This window comes from Penicillium psychrosexuale, assembly GCF_028828465.1.
Source record: "Penicillium psychrosexuale strain IBT 29551 chromosome Unknown utg000002l, whole genome shotgun sequence".
Taxonomy (NCBI): domain Eukaryota; kingdom Fungi; phylum Ascomycota; class Eurotiomycetes; order Eurotiales; family Aspergillaceae; genus Penicillium; species Penicillium psychrosexuale.
The window spans coordinates 3,162,609-3,180,724 of NW_026643187.1; the positions used below are offsets into that span (position 1 = coordinate 3,162,609).

Genomic DNA, 18,116 nt, shown 5'->3' on the forward strand with positions numbered 1-18,116 from the left:
TCTGGGTATTCCTACACATAACTGTGAACAGTCTAGAGGAAACAATTCTGGTGAAGCTTGTATAAAAAGAAATGGCGGAATTCCCTCCTCCCCCACCACCAAGGTTCTATTGTTTCCGTTTAGTGGATATCATGCGTACTCTTTTTCTAGCTCATAACAAAGCAGCAGGTTAAATACCATTTATACTCAGATACATTGCTAATGTATATAGAGACCCAGTTCTAGAGATATTAATAATATTGATTAAAATAACTAACTATGCCTTGTGGGATACATGAGCTCTTGTCATAAAACAACGGAGCAGACCTTCTATAACAAAAATCGTCGGACTTCATAGATCTGTCATCAGAACAATGCAAGTGAAAAGCAAACCTCTAATGCCATATATGTAATCATGCGCCTGAAAATGAGAGATGGGGTGGATCGTCACCTAGAACTTAGGACTGAACTTGCTCATGGCGCGAATTCTCGAACCGTAGATGAAGAACAAAATAGGAATGGGGATCATAGCGATAGTAATAAAACCTAGAACGCTAGATGCCCAAGCCACACCTAGATTGTTGTACATTTGTGTAGCGAAGAGCGGGAACGCGCCACCCATGGTTGAGCGGATGAGAGTATTCGCCGCGATGGCGGAGTTGGCGAACATCATGTACACATCAATAATGTAGTTGAGACCCTGCATGAAGATAACCAGGATACCTAGACCGATAGGCACACCGGCAATAACCTGCGGCACCCAGGAGATATGTGGGTTGGAAGTCCAGCCGAACCAAAATAGACCGATTGGCAGCAACACAGAGGCGATCATCATTGGCACGAGGCGCTCTTCGGGAACGACCCTGCCATGTTTTTCAAGTTTGCGCGCAAAACGAGTCTTCGTGGTGTATATGATGAGACAGGCACCGAGCAAGACGCCGATAAGAATGCCGATGAATGGAAGGGCAGCCACGCCTTCGTGGGTCCAACCGCGAACTTCGCCGAACGAAATCGGGTAGGCCTCGAAGAAGAGGTAGAGGATTCCGTAAACAAGAGCGAGGTAGATAGTCATGGCGAGCAGGATCGGCTCTTGCGTAAGCATCTGGAAGGGTCGTAGGAGGTACTTGGTAACGATATCTGAAAATGTGGGCTCGTGTAGATCCAAGAAGGCGTGGATGGCCTCGTTGCCGGTTTCCTTGCGAAGACGGGCAGCTTTCTTTTGTAAGATGACTGGGCCGTAGGTCTCGGGAATGACGAAGAGAGCAATTAGACCGAAGAAGGAGGACGCAATTAGGGTGATCCATGCGGTCCAACGCCAGCCAAGAGATGAATCTGTGATGAAACCACCGCTGAAGAAAATTAGTGTCTGAATAGTGCTTTGAGGGATGTCTTTCAGGGGTATTTTGAAAAGACAATTTGAGTACTCACACAATTGGGCCAAGAACAGGTCCCATGAAAGTAGCTGAACTGAAGAGAGCGATAGCCACTGCGCGGTCCACGGGGTCCCAGATATCAGCCAGGGCACCGCCAACGACGGCCAAAGGAGAGCAGCCAAAGACACCCATGAAAAATCGGCAGACCAGAATAGTTTCGAGGTTCTTGGCGACAGCCACAGGGATCTGGAAGATAGCGAAGACGAGGTAGCCTGAGAACAGCGGGACGCGACGACCGTATAGCTCACTCAGCGGTGCCCAGAGGAGGGGACCTAGAGCGAAACCGAAAACAACCAGACTAGTGCCGAGAATCATTACTTCGGTTGATACATTGAACTCCTTCGCAGTCACCAGGGTCGCAGTCGAGAAGACGCTGGATGCGAAGGTGATCCACACGGTCATAAAGGACATAGTAAATGTGATGGTCCATTTGCGCAGATTGCTGTAGTTCTGGGGGTTGTGAGGGTCATCTTTGCCATCCCAGTCGACAAGGTTGGGCTCTGCATTGGAAACAGCGGGCTTTTCTGGGGTGTCGACTGCGTTCTCGACATCTGTTTCGTTCTTATCATGAATAGCGTTGGTGACGTCCACCTCCTGTTCCATGCTGAGGCGAGGTGTAGTTGTAGTTGAATCAAACGGTGGTGGGCTCATGGTTGCCCTAAATACCTATGTATGTAGTAGATAGGTGTGCAAGACTTGCGCCGGTGTGATATGAGAGAAAACAACTTTGGGAAAGAACATTATTAAGACAGGGGCCATAGCTATGACAATATAACCCCCCCGAAGTCCCAGACGGGAATAGGCTCGGAGCTAAAGACTTCCAAAGCTTTGTAAAAAAAAAGGTTGTGGAGAAGCTCATTCGGTATCGGCCGTTCGCTCCTCCACTATGTCCGCGATGTACTCAACCCCGGATACATTAGTTGGAAAAGTCAGATTAAACAGCGTCATGATCTAGGTCAGGCCAATGAGAGCCTCCCTTTTTCCATAGAGTAGAGTCGATCACTAACCTTGATAATCCATGTCCACCTGGGCATGTCACCTAGATGATCAAATTATCTTGATATACTTCCATGGCGTCAGTATATTTCCATGTGGCGACGGGTACAACATACGCAAAATTACGGAATCAGAAAAATACTGAACTCCACGGAAGTAAGAAATGGACCAGTTAAAAGCACGCAAACGTACGAAAAAGCACGAAATTTGTTGCAGTTCCAGTCCAACGTTCGCTCTAGTCGCTGTGTTCGCTCTCGGCTTCAATTTAAAACCGAAAAAAAGTGGAGATCTCGGCTTGGGGCCAAAAACCGAAGTGCCGAGATTTATATCTCGGGCTGAAAGGATTGTCCGAGAGATTATCATTGTCTGAGCTAGTTTGATGTATATTATTGATCATATAATCATTATCTCATAAGCAAGTACGGAGTAAGAACAATGGGAATATCTCTCAGATACATCCGGCTACTGTTCTTGCATCAACAGAGCATTACGAGGACAAGAAATACCTATACCTCTAGATGATCATGATTTTAATATGGAAGGACATGACATTCATTACACAACATAAAGCAACATAAAAAGCAAGACGACACTACAAACACTACAACAGAACCAATGAACGTAGAGATTTCTCTGTATTGGCTATTATGGCACATTGTATGTGGGCAAAAACAGGAAGAAACGAATCGAAAAGGAAACCCTAGCAATCAGGCCCACATCTCCACCCACGCAAAACGATCTATTCATAAGCGAATTCGAGCGCAGAAACCCGGGCATGGCTGAACTAAGGAAAAACATGTCATACCACCTTCTACAATAGAAGCGTTTAATCGTAGAGGCTGTCGTCATTGCCGGCTTCGCCGAAGGTATCGTTCTCCTGAACTTCGCCAGCAGATGGGAAGCGGAAGAAGCTACCGCCTCCGGTGTTCTTCAGGCTCTGGGCAAAGGCCTCGTAGCGGCGAATCTCGACGTCGCTGACAGACCGACGGGCAGACTTCATGGCCTCCTCGAAGTGAGCGCGAGTGAGCTCAGGCACGGGATCTTCCGCCTCCTCATCCTCCATTGTGATGTCCTCGCCGGCGGCTTCGCGCTCCTTTTGGCGGTCAATGTCGGCGGAGATGGCCTGCTTGATGGCGAGCTTGACGGCACGCTGTGTCACGAAGCCGAGATCGGCACCGGAGAAGCCGTGGGTCTTGCTGGCAATGTAAGCAATGTCGACATCGCCGGCGACAGGGGTCTTGCGAAGCTGGGCCTTGAGGATACCCTCACGAGAGTCCTGGTCAGGCAGGGGAACGTAGACCAGGGTGTCAAGACGACCAGGACGGACCAGAGCGGCATCGAGCTGCTCGGGACGGTTGGTAGCACCAATAACGAAGACGTTCTTCTTGGAAGTCATACCGTCCATCTCTGTTAGGAAATTAGTGAATATTCGGAAAAAAATACAGTTAATAATAGCGGAGACTTACCAGTAAGAAGTTGGTTGACAACACGGTCAGAGGCACCACCGGCATCACCGACGGAGCCACCACGAGACTTGGCAATGGAGTCCAATTCGTCGAGGAAGACGACACAAGGAGCAGCAGCACGGGCCTTGTCGAAGATATCACGGATGTTGCTCTCCGACTCACCGAACCACATGCTCAGAAGCTCAGGTCCCTTGACGGAGATGAAGTTGGCAGCACACTCGTTGGCAACAGCCTTGGCCAACATGGTCTTACCAGTACCAGGAGGACCATAGAACAGCACACCTCGAGAAGGCGAGAGACCAAACTTCTGGAACATCTCGGGGTGGTCCACGGGGTATTGGACACTCTCGACAAGCTCGCGCTTGACCTCCTCGAGACCACCAATGTCGTCCCAGCGTACGTTGGGAACTTCGACCACAGCAACCTCGCGCAAGGCAGAGGGGTTGGAGACACCCAGGGCAAAGCGGAAGTTCTCCATGATGACACCAAGAGCCTCAAGGACTTCGGCATCGATGGTGTCCTCATCGAGATCAATGAGATCCATCTTCTCACGAATCTGCTGCATAGCAGCCTCGGAGCAGAGGGAAGCAAGATCAGAACCGACGTAACCGTGGGTCTCGGCGGCAATGGTCTCCAGGTCGACATCATCACCGAGCTTCATGTTCTTGGTGTGGATCTGCATGATCTCAAGACGGCCAGTTGGGTCGGGAATACCGATATCGACCTCACGATCGAAACGGCCGAAACGACGAAGAGCAGGATCAATGGAGTTGGGACGGTTGGTAGCGGCCATGACCACAACGTTGGAACGGGCCTTCATACCGTCCATGAGGGTGAGCAGCTGGGAAACAACACGGCGCTCGACCTCGCCGTTGGTCTTGTCACGCTTGGGGGCAATGGAGTCGATCTCATCAATGAAGATGATAGCCGGGGAGTTCTTCTCGGCCTCCTCGAATGCCTTGCGCAGGTTCGACTCGGATTCACCAGCCATCTTGGACATGATCTCGGGACCGTTGATCAGGAAGAAGAAAGCACCAGTCTCGTTGGCAACAGCACGAGCCATCAAGGTCTTACCGGTACCGGGAGGACCATACATAAGGATACCACGAGGTGGCTTAATACCAATGGACTTGAACAGCTGAGGGTGACGGAGAGGCAACTCGACCAATTCACGGATCTGAGCCATCTGCTTGCGGCATCCACCAATATCATCGTAGCCAACCTCGTTGAGGTTGCCCTCCTCATCCTCTCGTTGGATGGGCTCACCCTCGCAGTGAATAATTGTGTCCTGGGCAACAATGCCGTATTCGGGAGGGTCGACCTCCACAACCTTAAATTCGATTTGTCTCATACCACCTCGTACTGTGAACAGGTCACCTTGTCGGACTGGACGGTAGGCCTCGCGGAAGTAGGGAGCAAGGTAGACATCGAATAGAGAGCCGGTCAGACCCTCAATCGTATCAGCGATGGGAAGGACGGCAATGCGCTTGGCCTAGATCACGAACATAGAATTAGCCAATAGATCATGGTAAAAATGAGTGGAAATGCACAACTTACGTATTTGATATCGGGGCAAGGGTGCACAGTGATCATGTCGCCGTGCTTGACACGAAGGTTGTGACGCACAACCCGGTTGATACGGGCGCTTCCATCATCGAGATCGTCATCGGCCAGGACGATCAGCACAGTGTCCTTGCGCTTCTTGCCCTTCACGAGAACTGTATCACCACGGAAGAGCTGGAGGGTCTCCATGGTATTGTTCGAGAGGGCAATAACCGAGTTATCATCGTTAACGGCATCGGTCACACTGGGTGAAAACTGTCAGCTTCTTGCCCCCAACAGATATCTCTTATCAGCTACTTACATCAAGGAATTGGGCTTCTTCTTCTTTTTCAAGATAGCGGTGGAGGTATCGAGCTCCTGCAATTTTCGTCAGTTCCGAGGGCTTTTGTGAGCTGTCCTGTAGCCTATGCTTACCTCCTTCTTCTCGGCGCCTGAAGCGTCCCTGGAGTCCAGTTAGCATACTCAATAGTCAAGGGAGTTCAAATGAGACGTACTGCAAGTGGACCCTCTTCTTGTCATGCGTGTGATCCGGCTCGGAAGACATGATGGGCGTAAATGAGGTTATGGCGTTGATGGAAGCAAGCTTGAGTGAACAAAGGTGTCCAGTGCCCAAAAAGAGTCGGAGCGAGACACGGATTTAAAATGGAACAAGAAATGAGTACTGAAATGAAAAAAGAACCAATAGACCAGAGTCAGAGAGCGAATCCGATGACGGCAAAGTGGAGATAGAGGCAGGTAACAGGAATGATGATGTTGAGCTTCCTACCTCTGCTCTTAGAACTGATGATGATGACTTAAGCCCGGTGCTTATGTCATCGCGTTGTCCGCCACAACGAAGCGCATGGAACTCATTCGATCGGTAGCCTTGATGCCTGGGGAACGGCCAACAGTAAATATGGTTACCAAGGTCCTTACAATAATACATTCAGCCGAGAATCTTGGAACGATTCAATTATAACTACAGCAATCCTAAAGAGTAAATAGAAAGTTCATGGTGCACTTCCTTCTGAGTTGAAGAAATTCCAACTCTGGGTGACCGGTTAAGACAAGGAATAGATCTATAGCAATGCCGGCCAACGGCGAGTCTTCTAAGTCATGGGATGAAGACCTATTTGGCCTGTTCAAATGCTCAAATAATGGAGAAAGGTCGTACACTGGGAAGCAAGTGATATCTTTAGTTGTAGATTCAGCAAAGGCTTGGATCGAAAGAAACGCCATCCAAATGTCAAGCCAGGTCTATATCCCGAAAACTGGTGTAAACCTAGAAAATACAAAGCCAATAACAAACCACGTGCGCTGTCAACATCAGGTATATATGCAAGTAGGAGGAGATTCGTACAAATAGGAAAAGAAGGAAAAGGCCGAGAACCACCACAAGTAGTCTAATAGCTATGCCTTGACACTTGCGGTTCCAGCCCAGCAGTCATGGAGACTCCAAGCTCCGGCGCAGAAGCTGATAAGCCCGGTCAAGCTATCAGGAATACCGATGCCTTTCTCGAGACACCAGTGCAGACACAAGGGTGCCCAGATGACGTTGTTCACCATGCTCTTTCGCCAAGCCCGGATCTCCAAACGCAGTGCCTCGCTATCTTCGGCCTTGGTCTCTTTAGTCTCGACCGTGCCGGCAGCCGCTCGTTGTGTGGCTAACCGTTGTCTGCGCAGCACACTCTGGCGCCAGAGCACAAAGAACTGGAAGAAGATGTGCCCGAACCATCCACGAGTACTCCAGATTTCCCATTTGGCAACGCCGCCATATTTGTCCACGAACCGCTTCGAGACCACCCCCTTGGAAGCAAGATAGCCCACGTTCTCGAGAAGCTGGTAGATCACGTTTGAGATGACCTGCAGCACGGTTAGGGCGTGTAGAATGGGGTCGGCTGGCGGCGATTTGAGGGTGTCAGCTCCCCAGATCCACAAAGGGAGCAGCCCGAACAGTCGCAAATTGTATCTCGTCTCCGATGCGAGGGAGGAAAGGGCCGCGAATTTCGATTTTGACGATGCGGGAGTGACGTTCTTGGTGGGTACACGACCCTTTAGCCGCGCAAGGATACCCAGCCTTGTTTGCAATGCTATCCAGGGCGCTGATGCAGTGAGGTGGTGGAGCATTGAGGCGACATAGTTGATAGTCGCTAGTACTCGCTCTTGTCCATTTGCCTCGGAAAGTAGTCTGCGGGAGCGGTCAGCGATATTCTTGACCGCGCCCTAGAACATAGGATTGAAGGAGGTCTTACAGGTCCAGCCGACGGATTGTCACATCGGTTGTTGTCAAGGCGGCCAGCAGCTGTCGTTTCGCGCATGAGCTCCTGGCGGGTGCTTGCCCCGCCTGGGCATCAGTCGCCTTGCCTGGAAGGTGTTCAGGGTCGGACATCGTGTATGATGAACATAAGAAAAAGCGAAATAAAATGTGGAGGTGGAATCGCACAAGCGGAACCGAGGCTCGGAACTTGAGGAAGTTCGATCTAATCTCCGAGGGTCATTATTCCCCAGCATTTCGGTCATCTGACATGACGTTAACTATATCTTGAGTAACCATACGGAGTAGTTAGTTGCCTAGTTAGTGTATAACTATATTTTTCTCATAGCTATCTTGCTGGCTTATATTATAGCATATAAATTAGTTAAAGCCTACACTCTACTGACATTTTGGTCCGATTTACGTGCTTAGTTCTATACTAACTATGGCTTACGGGACCTAATTTAATATCATTTACATAGTCTACATCTTTCTAGTAACTTTTAGTTTTACTTGAAATCATGCTTGGAAATTCTTCATTTCGGGGAAAATCCCCTAGTCCTCACATGTGGAATCCGAATTCCACCCCCCTCATCCTCCTCTCACATGCCGCTCATCCCCCGCTCACCCCGGCCTGACTTCGACCTCACCTCACCTCCACCTCTTCCTCACCCCGGCTTCACCCCTCCCTCACTCCCCTCCCCCCTCCCCACCGTGAATGTAGCAATGCCCAAATGGGCCATGAATAACCCCGAAGGGCAAGAAAAACAAAAAAATTGTGAGGACCCTAGTCCTCGCCGAAGGGATCTGCCGTCGATCCCTGCTCGTGGTCAGACTCGTGCTGCCACGGCGAAGGCAGGATTCGCCAGTCCGTTTGGGGCTGGAAGTCCCAATCGACGGTGCTCGTCCTAGGTGGACGATTGGCGAGGAGGTTCTCCAATCGTCTGAGCTCCCGCTCGTGACGTTGTCTCTCACCTCGCTGCTCGCGGAGGTCATGTAACCGCCGACGGAATCGACGGCCGGTGTGGCGACCGGCGAATCCGAGATGTTGCCGAGCACGACCAAGGCGACCGGACGATTCATGATTGTTGTTGTCACGGCGCGATTGGAAGTATCGTCGAATGTTACCCACAAGACGTCGAATATTGCCCACAAGACCTGTGGGTGTGCCCTCGTCGGAGCTTGCATAAGCTGCATAGGAGTGATCGCTCGCAGTGGTGATGAGCGACATTCTTGCCATTGAACGGCCGTTTGGATCCTCGACCTGGAAGCCAGAAGGATACGGTGCCATGCCGGAGTGGTCGCTGGCAGTGGTGATCTCTGACATTCTTCTCATTTCATAAGCATTCTCAACCTGGAAGCCAGAAAGATGCGGCGCCATGCCGGAGTGGTCGCTCGCAGTGGTAATGAGTGACATTCTTGTCATTGAATAACCGTTCGGATCCTCGACCTGGAAGCTAGAAGGATGCGGCGCCTCCATGCCGGAGTGGTCGCTGGCAGTGGTGATAAGTGATATTCTTGAGATTGAATGACCCCTCGGTTCCTCGGTGATGAATGAGGTCGTCACTTGAGGCTCTTGTGACTCGGCCTGGAAGCCAGAAGGCTGCGGCGTCTCCACGGAACGGCGTGAAGGCATGACTGGTGTCACGTCGGGATGTGTCGTTCCCGACAGAAATGGGATTATTGCAGATGAGAAAGCACAAGAAATGAGATGTAAGGACTCGCGGTGTGCTGCCAGGAGCCTTACACGCAGGAGAGGAGAGACACTTGATACTTCACCCGGCGACTGGAAGCCGAAGAAGTAATGCTTGATTGCGAACCGACAAGGTCGCCAGTGTACCGCCAGAAGGCCTACACGTGGGAAAGGTACTTGATACTTCACCTGGCGACTGGGAGCCGAGGAAGTACGTCAGTCACGATCCTTGAGTGTGAACTAACAAGGTTGCCGGTATGCTGCCAGAAGGCCTGCACACGGGAAAGACGTTGCAATGTGATGAGAAGTGATAAAGCAGATGGAATTAAGATGAATCAATGAAGAGAAGGGGTGAAAGGATGATTGGAAGAAATGAAAGGATGGGTGGGAGAGAAGGAAACAAATGAGGAGCGGTGGTGTTCAAATACTCCAGGCGTGTGGTCGCCATGATTTGGATCGCATCGTCGCTGACTCGTTCGTTGACTCGTCGGGGTCAGCGGTTTATGGAATGAGCTCCATGATCTCATTTTTCCAGCGACAACCCCGACGGCGACCTAGGTGAGGTGAGCCGCGTTTACGCGGTATGTAACCCATTGCTTCCTTTGCACATTCTGCTTAAACAGCACAGGTCTCAATCGCAGAGCGCAACTTAATGATGACGGGTTGTCATTTTTACTTCTGTTTATACAGAATCACCGATAGTGGGCACATGTTCCATCTATCACATTGCCTGGTTACTGCTCGCAGGCCCATGTATAAATTTGGCTGAAGTGTTCAATTCCGACACTGGGCCGAGACACAGCTATAACAAGCTTGATGGCACATGGGCTTGTTTTATGCCTATCGACTATTAGGGGGATGCCGTTAAAATACGTTCTGTAACCATGCAGGGAGAGATATGGTGATTCTTATTTATTACCTTGTCTTCAGAGCCCTTTTTACTGGAAGAATATGGGCTAATAGACTGGATGTTGGATTGCTAGACTACCAGATTGATAGAAGATAAAGAGGCATATAGGGGTAATGAAGTATAATGGCTATGTATATTGTATAGAACTCACTACAGGTCCAAGCCGACAAATCCCACATCTCTACATATATAATTCACTTGGTCTTAAGTGACCAATTCAGCTACATAAACCACAAACATTAAAGAGAGACAATCCATAAGCCTAGGGGTGTTAAAAGAAGTGACAACCCCGTGACCATGAAAGCCCTGGCATTGCACCAAAAACGACAAATAGTGAACTTCTACGATTCATTATGATCATCAGGATACAAAAATCATAAATGTATATAGAATATATAACATATACAACATCTAAAACATATAAAATACATACAACATACTCTGTATACAACGTTGTTAATGATAGGGGTAAAATCGTCAAAGCCCCCAGATCCAACCAAAAGCCGTCGGGGGTTTCCGATGGGCTCCGCCAATGGATCTCGCCGGGGATCCATCCACCGATTGTTCGTATAGCCGTCTCGATTTCCTGGATATATTCTTCCGACAGAATTTATTTAGTCGGAGAGTTATTCAAGGGAGAGATTTGTGTGAGTTATATATTGACGGCCTCGGCTCGTCCTCCCCATATCCCATCCCAGCCCAGCCACCCTCGGACCGACATAAACAAACACCCCCCCCCCCAGTCTCACCCCATCGTGTCTTCCCATTTTCTCCACTTGGCATCTTATCATCCATTGCATGTTAATCCCATTCAAATTATTAACTTATTTTAGGCGCGTGTGTAATCTGAAAAGCTCTCTTAATTCCTCCTGAACCCTCCTGACTCCTGCCCTCCCCCAACCCCCTCCGATCCCCACAATGTCCGTCAAGTTCCAAGAGGAGACCGTCCGCACCGTCACGGGCGGCGGCAAGTCTGAAGACCTCGCGCATCGCGTTGGTGAGCGATTGACCGGTGGAAAAACAGCGGCTGGGTATCTCCAGGTATGCAGCGCCTACCCCTTCAATAACATCGAACCAACACTGATCCGGGGAATGGATCGTCAATAGGCATACCTCCTTCAGCTCCAGAAGAACCCTCTGCGCACGAAGATGCTCACCTCTGGTGTGCTCTCCGGTCTGCAGGAACTGCTAGCTTCGTGGATCGCCCACGATGTCGGCAAGCACGGCCACTACTTCAGCTCGCGCATCCCCAAGATGTCGCTGTACGGAATGTTCATCAGCGCGCCCCTCGGCCACGTTCTCATCGGGATCCTGCAGAAGATTTTCGCCGGCCGCACAAGTCTCAAGGCCAAGATCCTGCAGATCCTCGTTAGCAATCTGATTGTACGTCGTCGCTGCGATCACCTGTCCTGAGATTCGCTAATATTCCCCCGTTCCCCAGATCTCCCCCATCCAGAACAGCGTCTACCTGACCTCCATGGCTATTATCGCCGGTGCGCGCACCATCCACCAGGTTCGCGCTACCGTCAAGGCTGGCTTCATGCCCGTCATGAAGGTCAGCTGGATCACCTCGCCCCTGTGTTTGGCCTTCGCTCAGAAGTTCCTCCCCGAGCACACCTGGGTGCCCTTCTTCAACGTTGTTGGATTCTTCATTGGAACCTACGTCAACACCCACACTAAGAAGAAGCGTCTGGAAGCTCTCCGGAAGGTATGATTTGGTTTCTTGGAAATGCGACAATTGCGACATGATTGCTAACGACTCGGCAGCGTTACGACCAGCGTCGCGACCCCAGCTACGAGAAGCGCGACTTCCCTTAAATGGGCACAGTCCGCAATTGACTGCAAATACACCCGGACGCGTCGAAGACCTATGTGTGTCGTCTCTTCCGGCTCGTCTGCTGTCACTTGATTATCCATTTCCTTTGTTAATTATTCTCCGGTGTCGATCTAAATCCATGTACACACCCCCGTGCATCTTGACATGCCGCAGATATCTTCCCCTTGATGTTATCACTCAATTCATGACGAATGGCTTTATATCTCTGTTTTATTTCAATTCCAACCCTTGAAGATCGGTATATATATCTTCTCTTCGGTTGAGCTAGTCGCGCCGTTCTACCTCTGCTCATCTATACCGCTATACACATACACTAGTCGGGATAGCTATAATCGAATGAACTGCAACTGCCCTTGACATGAAAACGGCACAACGTGGCCATTGTGAATTCTGTCGTAACTATGAAAGATCTGACACAGGGTGTCAATGGATGATACAAGTGGGTGGGCAAGGTACAAGTAGACATGGCCAGCCCACCCGGAAATGAGAAGACACAAATCCCTCACATGCAACATCCACGAAGAGGCCAGAGGCCACCTTATTCAACCTCCATCTCTGAGGCCTTTCCCCGCTTAGCCTGAACCCAGGCAACAAAGTCATCCAGAGCACCGGGCCAAGCCCCATCAGGACTCCACCAGCCCATCTCCTCATCTTCGAGACTCTTGCGCATAAAAACCTCAACCTGCTCCCACAGGTCCTTGTTAACAGGCTTCTTTCCGCGCTCTTCGAGGAACTCGATCCACCAATCCAGCCACGGGGTCGTTTCGGTGTTCCAGGCGACACCACCATGGTCAGTTGTGAAGAAGAGACGCCACTGCTCGGCGGCGATTTCGAATTGCAGGTTTCGCTGTCCTTGCATCCGTGAGAGCGGGAATGCGTATCTGTAGACTCGTCGGAAAACCGCTGGCTCTTGTGGGATGACCTCCCGGAGGTACTTGGCGTACGCTTGCATTTTAGGCAGGGTGTCACAGCTTGTGGGTTGTTAGATTGGATAGATAACATTGAGAATGACTTGAGTCCGGGTTGAAGGGGGTTTTCTTCGTTGACGTTGCACTTACCGAACGTTCAGCCATCCATCCCTCCATCCCTGGCGGGTGAACTCGCCCATCGATGGTGACTTGAGTAGCTCGGCGATGGCTAGGCAGGTTACTTCGTCGAGCTCGACATTCAAATCGCCGAGGTAATCTATGGCTCGTGTGATACCGATGGTATCTGGGCTCTCGACTGGGTCATCTAGGAAGATATAAGTATTTGTATAAAATCACTAGTCAAGGATGAGTAAGTACCTCGGTAGCTTTCGAAGAGCTTTGTAAATTCGGAAGTCACAACTGCAGCAGTGCCAGCCGCGGCGGCGAAGAAACTATTCCAGTGATAACGTTAGTTTCGGAGCGTATCAAGTGTTGTCCATGTATGACATCTTCAGAGCGGGATGATCAGGTATATTGTCATGGGGCTAGGGAAGGGCAATCACTTCTTCTTCGCCTTTCTCGGCTTCTTGACTCGAGGCATTTGGGACGATGAAGGATGTAGTGAGAGATTGAAAGTTTCCCCAAGTGAGACTTAGGAAAGGCTGAGAAGGAAAGATGCTCTAGCGACCTGCTAGCATCTTGGGACTTATGTGCAGGTAGGGGTTGGAGACAAATAAAACAAAGCGACATAAAATTCCGGTACAAGTATGATGACAAGCACTTACGCGTCAAGCGCGGGAGCCAAACTCCATCCACATGCTTTGAGGAACTATATCAGAAAGTTAGTCCTTTTTGATCCCACGTGACCGGATAGAAGCGTCTCAAGATATTCAAGCAGACCACACAGGGGAGAATATGCCGGTAAAGCATGCAAGTTACTCACTTTCACAGCAACAGACTCCTTTGTCCGTGTACAGCTGACAAACTCAGCGATTAGGTGCTTCTGGTTGCTTGTGTATGGTGGCATGGTGGTGGTTGACAATATGTGTGTCCACTACGCGCGGGAGAAATGAAGTAAGTGGTGAAAACACGCGGGGGGCTAAAAGCACCAGATTTGTAGTGTGCGTGTGAGAGAAACTATGCTCGGCTAAGTAGTTACGAGAAACACCAGGGCTATGAGGACTGTAGTGAGTTATCATCTGGAGCTGCCCGTGATCATGGTGCTGACTCATCAAGTCCTCCAAACAGTCTTAATATCAACTACAACCCGAACTATACATCCATGGATAGACTTGGCATGAGCTTTTATTTTCATTACATTGGACATGGATTTGTGAGTATTCAGAGTATGTATTTTCATATAGTAACCATTACAGAGAAGTTTGTGGTCAACATTTGCCATCAATTCATCACATTAGGAGCAATGAGCACGGGATTCGATGGTAAAAAGTACAGTCAACTTTTGTAAGATCAAATAGATCAGGTAGAACTCCCAAACGCCTTTTGCAAGTTGCAAACATGTAAGATTTGGTGTTCAAATTTGTTTAGGTGGTGAACAACGTATCCTCCTAATATGGATGTTAGCAATTTGATCCTCGATAATTCGAAGATAGATCCAACTCACCTCTCTGAGGTACTCTCCTGCGTCGGCCTGTTCGTTTGGGTTAGCCAATGTAAGTAAAAACCTAGAGCTAAGCTCCACCTACCTGACGGTGGATCGCGATACTGGTAGGATCTAATTTTGCGATCTGCGCGGATGACCTTGCTGTAACTCCGAATCCCAAGGGGACGTCGTTGGAGTCCAGGATCACAATTCCCTGGTTTTCTGCGACATCCTCACTAGAAAACGGTCAGCATTGCAAAAGGATAGTCATTTAAAGGATAACCAACCTGAACCTAGCCACGTGGGCTTTCAAAACCGAACCGCCATACAACAGAGGCTAAAACTTGTTAGCAAGGTACAGCAGACCCTATCAAAGTTGAAATATCAAGCTTACCATCACTCCGTTTGCTTTGATCCATACCTGTGCCAGAGATATAGAGTTAGCATGCCTTGTTGAATTGTCTAGATTGTGATACGTACCTTGTACCGGGCGTGTTGCGCCAGGAGATCCAGAGCTGTTAGGTTGATGCGGAACTTGCCCGTCTGCCATGATATTAGCATCACTGATCAGAATATGAACAGAGCTAATGACACTCGCCTTAGTGTATTTCCCTATCATAGTGCCCATGCTGAGAAGCTGATCGCGCGGAAATGAGATGCTCAGGTTGGCAATCTCCTTGTCCACGTAGTAAACCCGGGATCCTTGCAAGCGGAAAACACTCATAGATCCATCTTCGGCCGGGGTAATAAGAGAATTGAGACTGCGGCCGGTATAGGAAGCTAGCTTCGTGAAGAGTGTCCGTGTCTCTTCCTAAAAGCGGGATAGGTTAGTCAAAGTAATCAATGGTCATTGCATTTAGTACGCACTTCTGTGAGGGATCTCATATTGGCGGATATGAAGCTGAAAATATGGCAAAACAGTTGAGTAGCAACGAGCTTGTATCGTCGGGAAGTGAGGAGCAAGAAAAAAAACCAATGTCGGGCAATATCTCACCGCCAAGAAGCGGACCTGAAATTTATAGCGATGGACCGGACATGAAGAGCCAATCAGAGCAATGACTGTCTTTCCGCCTAGAATTTTCGGGACCGCCTTTTCACTCTAAAGATATTTTTTACTATTCTCCGCAAATTTCACCGTCAATTCCCCAAATCTCCAGTTACAAAATGGCGCGCGGTCCAGAAGTGAAGCGGAGACGATTGAGTCCTCCAGCCGATGTTGAGGACTCCTCATCGCGCTCCAAAGCCGACCAAGAGTGGGATGTTGAGCAAGACTACGAACGTCGCCCGCGCAAGAACACCAAGAAAGCTGGCGAGAACGCACGATTGCCAATCAAAACATCTGAAGGCTTTGTCCAGGCCGAAGCCCAGCCTGCAGACCAGGGCGAGGAAACCGACAGCTTTCTGGGTACCGATGATGACGAGGAGGATGGCTCTGAGGGCGAGGACGGAGAAGAATCCGAGGAAGAAGCACCCAAGATTCCGGTGAAGCTACAAATCTTGCAGGCAAAGGAAGAGCTAGCGAAGATGGCAACCTTGATCAATGAAGATCCCGAGGAGCACATCTCTTTGTTCAAAACAATGGCCGAGATGGTGTCGAAAAAATACACACCTGTCACAGTCAAGAAACTGGCTCTAGCCTCACAGGCAGCTCTCTACAAGGATGTTATTCCCGGATACCGTATTCGTCCATTGAGCGAAGAGGACCAGACCGGCAGGGTATCAAAGGAAGTGCGCAAGCTCCGAGACTTCGAACAGTCCCTCGTGGCAGGATATCGAGGCTATGTCCAGAAGCTCGCTACGCTGGTCAAGCCATCCAAAGAAGATGGCCCCACAGATGCTGGACTGAGGAGCTTCGCGATTTCGATGGCCTGTACTATGCTCTTGGCCGTGCCACACTTCAACTTCCGCAGCGAGCTCCTGAAGATCTTGGTGAACCGCCTTGCACGGAGAAAACTTGATGCCGACTATGTCAAGTGCCGCGAAACCATGGAGGACGTATTCGCCAAAGATGACGATGGAACCGTTTCCCTCGAAGCTGTTCGTCTGCTAGCAAAGATGTTGAAGGCCAGGGACTTCCACATTCACCCCAGTGTTTTGGACACATTCCTCCATCTTCGTTTGCTCGGCGAGTTCCACCTGAAGGCGTCTCGAGACCGAGTGGACCGAGAAGAAGAAGAAGTCCCCCATGGAAAGAAACCAAAGCAAAAGCGTGAATTCCGCACGAAGCGAGAGCGCAAGGTTCAAAAGGAGCGAAAGGAAGTCGAGAAGGATATGCGACAAGCAGACGCAGTGGTATCGCACGAACAAAGAGACAAGAACCAAGCCGAAACATTAAAGCTTGTATTCGGACTCTATTTCCGCATTCTCAAGCTCCGCATTCCCGAACTGATGGGTCCTGTACTTGAGGGTCTGGCGAAATATGCCCACCTTATTAACCAGGACTTCTTCGGTGATTTACTCGAAGCTCTGAAAGACCTGATTAATCACGCAGAACGCGAGGAAATGGGCGTGGAGGGCGACCAGGAGGTCGTCAACGAGGAAGACGACGAAGACGAAGACAATGTCACAATTGCCGAAAGCGCAGCCCGGGACGCTCGCCGAAGGACGCTGCTCTGCACCGTTACTGCCTTCGCCCTTCTAGAAGGCCAAGAAGCTAGCAAAGCCGCCGCAGGTCTCCACCTCGACCTGAACTTCTTCATCAAGCACCTCTACCGATCCCTCTACTCCCTCTCCATGAACCCAGACGTCGAGTTCAACCCCGACACAGCCCTCCGCCTCCCCGACCCCAACTCCTCCGCGGAAGGCAAACAGCTCTCTGAGTCCCGCTCCAAAAACAAGGTCAACTTCCAGACCCCGATGGTCCTCCTCCTCCGCTGCTTGCAGCCAACTCTGTTATCTCGCGCACACGGCAACCCGCCCCCAAGCCGACTTGCCAGTTTCTCCAAGCGTCTGATGACGACTTCCCTCCAGTTGCCGGAGAAGTCTGCTCTTGCAACACTTGCGCTTATGAACCAAGTCTCGAAATATCATGGTCGTCGTATCTCTTCGCTGTGGCATACAGAGGAGCGCAAAGGTGATGGTGTGTTCAATGCTTTTGCTGCTGATATTGAAGCTACCAATGTCTTTGCTGGTACGGTGTGGGAGGGTGAACTGTTGCGTGTGCATTACTGTCCACAGGTGAGAGAGGCAGCGGTTGAGATTGAAAAGATGATGATGTCCTCTAAGTAAATACTGTAAATACTGTTTTGAATAATTTTACATGCATATCCAGATACAATCTACTCTACTTGGAAAATTATAATCAAACATCTTCATTGACATGCTAATCCACACAGGAAATTTCACAAAGCTGGCCCCAAGTCCTCCAAATCCAACAAAGAGATGAGAGTTGGTTTTTTTTTGGGGCTTTTTTGGTTTTCGATTTTTTTTTGTTTTTTTTTTTTCTGGTTGTACTTGCATCATGTTGAGCACTGGCATGGCTCGCAAGTAAGCGAG

The 18,116-nt window shown here is 49.8% G+C and overlaps 8 protein-coding genes across 8 annotated transcripts; 2 read left to right on the top strand and 6 right to left on the bottom strand.

Moving 5' to 3' along the window:
- Nucleotides 1–430: 430 nt before the first annotated feature.
- On the bottom strand, nucleotides 431–2,063 carry N7518_002381 (MFS transporter; the record flags this gene model as incomplete). Its single annotated transcript, XM_057183309.1, has 2 exons — nucleotides 431–1,328; nucleotides 1,408–2,063. 2 exons carry the CDS (start codon nucleotides 2,061–2,063, stop codon nucleotides 431–433), a joined length of 1,554 nt encoding a protein of 517 aa, XP_057044759.1.
- Nucleotides 2,064–3,234: 1,171 nt separating this feature from the next.
- On the bottom strand, nucleotides 3,235–5,981 carry cdc48 (AAA family ATPase CDC48; the record flags this gene model as incomplete). The annotated part of the gene is made up of 6 exons (XM_057183310.1): nucleotides 3,235–3,815; nucleotides 3,875–5,366; nucleotides 5,432–5,681; nucleotides 5,739–5,794; nucleotides 5,852–5,879; nucleotides 5,932–5,981. The coding sequence occupies 6 exons, from the start codon at nucleotides 5,979–5,981 to the stop codon at nucleotides 3,235–3,237; spliced, it is 2,457 nt and encodes an 818-aa protein (XP_057044760.1).
- Nucleotides 5,982–6,826: 845 nt separating this feature from the next.
- On the bottom strand, nucleotides 6,827–7,805 carry N7518_002383 (uncharacterized protein; the record flags this gene model as incomplete). Its single annotated transcript, XM_057183311.1, has 2 exons — nucleotides 6,827–7,604; nucleotides 7,669–7,805. 2 exons carry the CDS (start codon nucleotides 7,803–7,805, stop codon nucleotides 6,827–6,829), a joined length of 915 nt encoding a protein of 304 aa, XP_057044761.1.
- Nucleotides 7,806–8,457: 652 nt separating this feature from the next.
- Nucleotides 8,458–9,306, bottom strand: N7518_002384 (uncharacterized protein; the record flags this gene model as incomplete). Its single annotated transcript, XM_057183312.1, has 1 exon — nucleotides 8,458–9,306. The coding sequence occupies one exon, from the start codon at nucleotides 9,304–9,306 to the stop codon at nucleotides 8,458–8,460; it is 849 nt and encodes a 282-aa protein (XP_057044762.1).
- A 1,885-nt stretch (nucleotides 9,307–11,191) lies between these two features.
- N7518_002385 (Mpv17/PMP22 family protein) lies at nucleotides 11,192–12,119 on the top strand (the record flags this gene model as incomplete). Its single annotated transcript, XM_057183313.1, has 4 exons — nucleotides 11,192–11,314; nucleotides 11,381–11,656; nucleotides 11,715–11,981; nucleotides 12,041–12,119. 4 exons carry the CDS (start codon nucleotides 11,192–11,194, stop codon nucleotides 12,089–12,091), a joined length of 717 nt encoding a protein of 238 aa, XP_057044763.1. The 3' UTR covers nucleotides 12,092–12,119.
- A 529-nt stretch (nucleotides 12,120–12,648) lies between these two features.
- Nucleotides 12,649–14,045, bottom strand: N7518_002386 (uncharacterized protein; the record flags this gene model as incomplete). Its single annotated transcript, XM_057183314.1, has 5 exons — nucleotides 12,649–13,081; nucleotides 13,169–13,343; nucleotides 13,397–13,470; nucleotides 13,804–13,847; nucleotides 13,962–14,045. 5 exons carry the CDS (start codon nucleotides 14,043–14,045, stop codon nucleotides 12,649–12,651), a joined length of 810 nt encoding a protein of 269 aa, XP_057044764.1.
- Nucleotides 14,046–14,562: 517 nt separating this feature from the next.
- N7518_002387 (ribosome biosynthesis protein NIP7) lies at nucleotides 14,563–15,506 on the bottom strand (the record flags this gene model as incomplete). Its single annotated transcript, XM_057183315.1, has 8 exons — nucleotides 14,563–14,586; nucleotides 14,643–14,669; nucleotides 14,725–14,857; nucleotides 14,909–14,958; nucleotides 15,016–15,042; nucleotides 15,102–15,164; nucleotides 15,214–15,432; nucleotides 15,489–15,506. 8 exons carry the CDS (start codon nucleotides 15,504–15,506, stop codon nucleotides 14,563–14,565), a joined length of 561 nt encoding a protein of 186 aa, XP_057044765.1.
- A 279-nt stretch (nucleotides 15,507–15,785) lies between these two features.
- On the top strand, nucleotides 15,786–17,849 carry N7518_002388 (nuclear export protein Noc3; the record flags this gene model as incomplete). The annotated part of the gene is made up of 1 exon (XM_057183316.1): nucleotides 15,786–17,849. The coding sequence occupies one exon, from the start codon at nucleotides 15,786–15,788 to the stop codon at nucleotides 17,847–17,849; it is 2,064 nt and encodes a 687-aa protein (XP_057044766.1).
- Nucleotides 17,850–18,116: the final 267 nt, after the last annotated feature.